Source organism: Silene latifolia, chromosome X (assembly GCF_048544455.1).
Source record: "Silene latifolia isolate original U9 population chromosome X, ASM4854445v1, whole genome shotgun sequence".
Lineage (NCBI taxonomy): Eukaryota > Viridiplantae > Streptophyta > Magnoliopsida > Caryophyllales > Caryophyllaceae > Silene > Silene latifolia.
In genome coordinates this window covers 254,294,472-254,302,287 of record NC_133537.1, presented here as the reverse complement: position 1 = coordinate 254,302,287, position 7,816 = coordinate 254,294,472, and the positions used below count along the sequence as shown (strand labels likewise).

The following is a 7,816-nucleotide window of genomic DNA, read 5'->3' as shown; positions in this document are numbered from 1 at the left end:
ATCTTTGTTTAAAATTAACACTACGACATTAAGGTAAGCAGGATAAACGATGGTAGAATGGCAAAAGGCGGCAGCTTGGTCACGAACGTTGATATCATCTTCATTAACACGGAAGATCTCCAAAAACCGTCGATACATACGAACGCCGGAGTGACAATAACCAGGTGTACTTACGCTCTTGCGAAAAGAACGTAGAAAGAAAAGATGAAAATCAAAACGAAGTCTGCCCTCGACGGAGATAAATCTCCTACACCTTAGAAATCGCACCCATTGACCATAGGACAAACGGACCGAAAACTCCAGGAAGCAAAGAGTAACACGAACCCCTTGAGACACAAGCACCCCATCACCAACACAAGGACTTGGCTTACCACTAAAGATACGACTAAGCCTCCTAAAAAAGGAGGTTATTAAAAGAGAACCCAGACAAAAAAATGACAAGATGAACCATACAAAGACAAGAGGACCACCGCCTCCGACCCAACCAACACCACACCGGAACCCCAAAACCACCCTACCCAACACACCTCAAACATGCAGACCCGAACCCCAACACCCATGACCACACTCCAACCTAGCAGCAAACGGACTCGACAAGCCATCCACGGCGGACACAACATACTCAACAAACACCTAACACCTTACCACTGAGACTCCAAATTCCAGACGGATCCCCCCAGGACCATCGGCACACATGAAGCACTACCGACCAAAGACATCGAAGACCGACAAAAAAACCGGAAAAGGGACAGATCTGGTGGGGGAGGAGGCGAGGGGGAGGGGAACACCAGATCGTCCCTAGAACACCACCATAAACAGAAAAAACCACAAAGATGAGTTATAATCATCTACCAGACGAACGATCAAACAAGGACACGGTAACTTACCAGGGGTGGGGAAAGGGACGAGGGAGAGGGGGACACCCCTGGGTTGCATGCAACACATTCAATGACAGGACAGGGAACAACGGAACGGAACGACCTCAGAACGACCACACGAAACACCATCCAAGCCCACCGGACGATCAGGATTGAAAACAAGATCCGAGAGAGAAGGGAGCAAAATCAGACCATAGGGGATCGCAGAGGAGAGGAACCGTGTTCTATCACTGGAGATGGGTCAAGGAAGGACCCCATCTCCGGCGATGGTAGGGGGAGAAGGAGGGGGAGTGGATGGTTAGGAGAGGCGGCGGATCAGATAAAAATTAGGGTTTTTTTGTTTAGGGAGAGAGAGGAGGTTATTTTAGAGAGATAGCGTTTTTTTATGATAAAAGGTCGGTTTTTTGATTGAATTTTGTAATTTACAAGTGTTGTCATTCGAGAACTCTATTCATGTCATAACTTGTACTACCTTCATCTTATTCATTTGTTTACCTATTCCGAAGTTTTTGTCATGAATATTTGTTTATAACAATTAGGTGATATGTATGTGTAAATTAATTGGCCAGTGTGTGCAGCTTGTAAGAATATTGGTGGATGATAAGTCAGTAATAGGAAAAAAAAAAGGCGGGAACGCTGATCATATCAGGCATACGATTAAGTATGACGATCCCTTTTGGAACTGTAGAAAATGCTACGGCAGCTAGGAAACTCTTAGATCGGCAGATGTCGATCAATAGTATTCCAAAAAAAAGGTCTGTAGATCTTATCATGTTAATCTAATGTCGTAATGTATTTCAGCAAATAGCTACCATGAATTATGTATTTGGCATACATCTTATCATCTTATTAATAGCACACTGCATCTTGAATTTCCTTTTGGTTCATTTCACACAGAATGAACCTGACTTTTGATTAATCGTTAGTAATGCGAAGCTTTTTGGAAAGCTCTATACTGCTTGAGATTTTTTCAACATTTACAGTTTTGTTTTATGCTTGGACATTGCTCTTCTTCGCAAATTTTTGACGTCCATATGCTTGGAATTTCAGTATTATTCTTACTTTGTAGTTCTAACACGATGGGCACTATAATACGCCCTATATATTTGGTTGTGCCTTGAGGTTGTATTGGATTTTACTCGCCAAAAGTTTCAAATATCATACCATTGCCTTCTGTGAAACCTGTTGAATTTTTAGACCAGTTTCTCAACATAAGAAATGAATGTTTTTTGTAAACTGGTTTCTTAGAACTTACCAAAGAAATTGGTTAGGTTTAAAACCGATTTCTTTGACTTTTAAAGTTTTCAACCATAAAGGCGGCAATTTCCTTTAGTTTTGTTTCATTTATTTTTTATTCATTTTGTTTTAAAGAAATTGAGCACGTCGTCTCAACCGTTTCACATAGTCACGCACCTGACCTCGGTTGGTAGCACCCACTCACACATCGTCACATTTGCCGCCACCAGACTTCTCTGAGTCACCTCAGCGCAGCTTCCTCTGTCCTAGCCAAGTCGCATTACCGTAAGTACCCCTTTTTCCCGATTTCATTTTAATTAGTTAGGGTTTATGGGTAATTCAATTTATGCTTAATTAGTTTAACTTGGATGTTGTTTAATTTTGTTGCTGTTATTTAAAGAGAGATATAGCGTAACATTATTGTGATTGAAGTATTAGGCTTAAATTTATTAGACTTGCTAATCAAGGTAGATCAATTTTGGGGTTTTAGGTTCCCTTACTCTCTCCATTTTCGAGGTCTTTATTTCCAGATGAAAAGCTCACACTTGATAGTATGAGCGATTTTGATTCGCCTGTTTATGCTAGCTTTTTTAGGTTTCATCTCAGTATGTTAAAACATGGAATCTCTGATGTGAAACCGCCATTAATGGAAGCTTTAAGCTCTTGAAGAAGACGGAAGAAATTGTTTAGAATATGTTGTAACTGATTTGAAGACAAGAGTAAATAAAATTGTGAATTGTATTGATAATTTATAAATGAAGTGATACATCCTATTTATATACAAACGATTTAATAGAAGTTTCTAAAAATATCTGCTAACAACTTTAACAACTTTCCTAATAGTTTTCTGAAATCACGGAAGCTCTAACAACCTTCTAACAACTTATCAACGAACTCCCTTCTTCAATATCAGCTTTATCCTGCGGAATCAGTCATGCTCTGTTTTCGTTGGGCTTTGGCCTTGTGTCTGCCTTTATGCGTTGAGTTCATGTCATCTGTTGCAGGTGAATTGTGAATAGGAGAATCAACCTTCTCATAGCCACCCCTCAAGTTGGCATTGCAAGAAGACGGAAGGAAATGCAATCCCAACTTGGAAGCAAGAAAGAAATGATGTTGTTGACCCAACGGTTTAGTCATGAGATCAGCTAATTGCATGCTGGAAGAAATATGTGTTGTTGAAATGAAACCTTCCTGAACTTTTTCCCGAATATAATGACAATCCACGGGATTAGCAGCGATGTACCGTGCAGCTTTGTTATCGCAATTGAGTTGAATGGGAAGAGGAGAAGCAACACAAAAATCATGAAGCAATGAGTGTAACCAGACAAGTTCACTGGCAGTGTATGACATAGATCTATACTCGGATTCAGTAGAAGATTTAGATACCGTCTTTTGTTTCTTGGTTTTCCAGGAAACAAAAGATTGTCCAATAAAAATGCAATAGCCTGTGAGAGACCTAGCACTGAAGTGACATGTGCCCCAGTCTGCGTCACAGTAAGCTCTCAAACTGAGATCACTATCAATGGGATAAAATAAGGCTGCATCAACTGTACCTTTAAGATAGCGTACTACATGGAGAGCATCCTGCAAATGAGGGAGTCTGGAGGCACTGAGAAATTGACTGAGATGTTGAACGCAGTAAGAAAGGTCAGGTCGAGTGAGATTGAGATACAACAGTTTCCCCACAAGACGTCTGTAAATTTCTGGTTCAGTAATTAACTCACCTTCATCAATAGAAAGGTGAAGGCCACGAGGGAGAGGAAATGAAGCAGGCTTGCAATTTTCCATACATGTATCCTTGAGAAGATCAAGAACATACTTGCGCTGATTGACAAGCAATCCTGTAGAGGATCTGATAATTTCCAAACCCAAAAAATAACGAATTAACCCAAGGTGCTTGATTGTAAATGCTTTATCAAGGAAGTGCTTGAGATCTTGAATAAGGTGAGGATTATTGCCTGTGATCAAAAGATCATCAACATATGCAAGGACAATGACAAGAGAAGAATCCATTTCCTTAATGAAGAGAGAATAATCATTTTTGGACTGTGTAAAACCCTTGAAAATGAGCAATTTTGTGAGCTCAATGTTCTATTGACGAGAGGCTTGCTTTAAGCCATAGAGGGAATGTTTTAATTTGAAAAATTCACCAGGATTGCCTTTGTGATAACCTGTAGAAGGATGCATATATATTTCTTCATCTAAATAACCATGGAGGAACGCATTATTGATGTCCAACTGGTAGATAGGCCAATCTCTGGATGCTGCAACAGAAAGAAGTACCCTAACAGTGCTAAACTTAGCAACGGGAGAGAAAGTGGATTTGTAATCCTTTCCTTCAACCTGAGTGTAACCCTTGGCAACCAAACGTGCCTTATATCTTTCAACAGATCCATTGGGATTAAATTTAATCTTAAAAATCCATTTTATCCAATGGGTTTAAAACCAGGTGGTAAGGGAGCCATCTCCCAAGTACCATTTGCTTCTAATGCATGAAGCTCCTTATCCATGGCTTCCACCCATTTAGGATCAGTTTGTGCTTGAGAATAGGAAGTAGGCTCAATAGTACTGAGAACTGCATTAAGTGATGCTTGATAAGAAGAAGGATAGGTATCAACATGGAACACATTGAAGGAATCAGAATGAGAGACTGACTGGTTAGAATGAGAGACTGACTGGTGATGAATAGAAGAAATAGTGGGACAAACAAAATCCTGTAAATGTGAGGGAACCTGTCTGGATCTTGTGGACCTTCTTGCAGGAATAACTGGAATAGATGTAGAATCAGGAACTGCAATAATTGTATCAGAAATAGGAATTGTAGTTTCTACAGTAGTACAGGGAATAGAAGAACCTGTGGTTGCTGGTGTATCTTGACTCACAGTTGCAGGAGAAGACTGAGGCAAAAGAGGATCATCAAAAATAGAAGGATGGGGAATAGAAACAAGATGTTGTGGATTATGAGCAGGAACTGTGGTCTTGAATGGAAGATCATTCTCATAAAAGATAACATTTCTGCTAACAAACACCTTGTGTGTGGCTAAATCATAAAATTTATATGCCTTCTGACCATATGGATAGCCAAGGAAAATACATTTGATTCCTTTGGCAGCAAACTTGTCTTTATGAGGAGTGGGATCTAGTGCATAGCATAGACACCCCAGAACCTTTAATTCATCATAGCTTGGTGGTTTTCCCAATAGAACTTCATAGGGAGTCTTCCAATGAAGGACAACAGAGGGCAGTTTATTGATCAAATAAGTGGCTGCTAGAAGACATTCTCCCCAAAACTTCTTAGAAAACCCAGCATATAACATCAATGCTCGAGCTATCTCAATCAAATGCATGTGCTTCCTTTTCACCCGGCCATTCTGTTGAGGGGTATAAGGGGCACTTCTTTGATGACAGATACCCAGAGCTAAAAATAATTGAGAACAAGTAGCTTGAAAGATCTCTGAACCATTATCACTGCGGATTGTCTTGACTAATTTTCCAAATTGAGTTTGGATTTGTTGCAAGAAATTTTGAATAATAGCACTGACTTCAGTTTTGAATTTAAGAAGAAAAGTCCATGTAATACGAGAGTAATCATCAACAATAGTAAGGAAATAATGAGCCCCGGTAAGAGAAGGAGTCTTATAATGACCCCATAAATCAATATGAAGGAGATCAAAAGAGTTTGATGCCCTGAAAGTACTGCGAGAGAAAGGAAGAACATGCATTTTGGCTAAATTGCAAACTTCACATTGATAAGATTTCAAACCATTACAATTGAGGTCCTTTATATGTTACATTTTAGCTAAAGAAGTATGTCCTAGACGAGCATGAAACAAATCAAGCTTTGCACAGGACTTATTTTTACAATTATTACATTGAACAGAATTAAAAGAGAGAGACTGCTGATGGCTAATCTTCAACTTATAGAGACCAGCTTCCCTTTGACCAACTTCAATTGTTCCCTTAGAAGCAGGGTCCTGAATAATGCAGTGATCGACATAGAAGTGAATTAGCATACGAGAAGAAGATAATAATTTCCCCACTGATAGCAAATTATGTTTAAAATCAGGTATGAGCAGCACATCATGGAGAGTTAATAAAGGATGCAGTTGAATATCACCAGAATAACGGACTAACTTGGTGGTACCATCAGGTAAACCAACAATAATAGGCTTAGTAAGCAATTTTAGAGAAGAAAAATGTGACTTATGTGCTGTCATGTGGTCACTAGCACTAGAATCAACAATCCAATCACTATTATTAATTTTGCAGGCTGTAGTAATAGCATTAGTGACTAAGGCATTACCTGCAAAATTGACTGAAGCATTGGCATATTCTGCAGAACTAGTATTTCCACCCTGCTGATGCTGTAGCATCTGCATTACTTGCTGAAATATCGCCTGAGCAAGATCGGTCTGACTCATATGATTGGCCTGAGGATTGGATTGAGAAGGTCCTGCTTGAGATGAACCAGTATCCATCATCTGTGTGTCAGAAAAACCAAGAGGATGATCATCATCTCCTTGCACACTTGCATTACCAGAAAACCGTGCAAGATACTTTGCCTTTAACTCTGGATGTAACACAAAACATGTGTCTCTGTTATGACCTGACTTAGTGCACTGAGGACACCAACGCTTGTCAGTCTTTGGCTTCTTAGAATCCTTTTTCTGGCCGCCTTGTTGGGGAGCATGTGAATTAGAAGTACTACCTTGATTGAATGCAGGAACACCTTGTTTGCTAGAGAACAAAGCACTCATCTCATGAGTAGCATTCATCATACTTGAAATCTTCTTTTGAGATTCAACTTGTTGCACAAGAGAGTAAACTTTATTGATAGACGGCATATGCTCCATAGAGAGAATCTGTGACTTCAGATTATCATATGAATCACTTAATCCCATTAAGAAAGTAAGAACTATCTCAGTGGATGCTCTTTCAAGCCTTTTCTTCAGAAGATTGCAGGTGCACTTAGCAAGGACACCACAAGTGCAATCAGGAAAGCCTTCAATTTCATCAATCTGATCCCAATATCGCTTGAACTTGTTGAAATACTGAGCAACAGAACTTTTGTCCTGCTCAACATTCCTTAAATATTTCTTGAGCTGAAACAACAAAGGACCATTCATCTGGCCATATCGCTCAAGAACTTCACCCCATAGCTGCTTTACAGTCTTGCAATAGACAAAACCTTCTCTGAATTCTGGTTCCATACCATTAACAAGCCAGCACCTGACCATAGAGTCACAGCGCCACCATAAATTGTACTTTGAAGATGTTATTTCAGGTATAGGAGTAAGACCTGTGAGAAAACCTTCCTTGTTCTTTGTCGACATAACAAGGATCATGCTCTTGCTTCAATGGCGGTAATTGCGACCATTGAAGAGGGTATTGACGAAATTCAGGCCCGCATGATCTGAATTCGCCAAAAGGATTAGGAACTTCGTTGCTATGAGTAGAAGAAATCGTCATTTTGTTGAGAAATTTTCACAAATTTGAAAGAAAAATGAATATTTTTGTGATTTTGATCTGAAAACAAACAAATGAACTACAAAAACAAGAGATTTAATTGTGATATGTGGAAGAATGATGGATAAACAGAGTCAGGTCGAAAGCCTGCTCTGATAACATGTTAAAACATGGAATCTCTAATGTGAAACCGCCATTAATGGAAGCTTTAAGTTCTTGAAGATGACGGAAGAAAT

General features: G+C 39.5%; 1 protein-coding gene across 1 annotated transcript; it reads right to left on the bottom strand.

The window, feature by feature from the left end:
- Window positions 1-5,902: 5,902 nt before the first annotated feature.
- On the bottom strand, window positions 5,903-7,447 carry LOC141619955 (uncharacterized). Its single transcript, XM_074436953.1, has one exon. The coding sequence runs from the start codon at window positions 7,445-7,447 to the stop codon at window positions 5,903-5,905; it is 1,545 nt and encodes a 514-aa protein (XP_074293054.1).
- Between the last annotated feature and the right edge of the window lie 369 nt (window positions 7,448-7,816).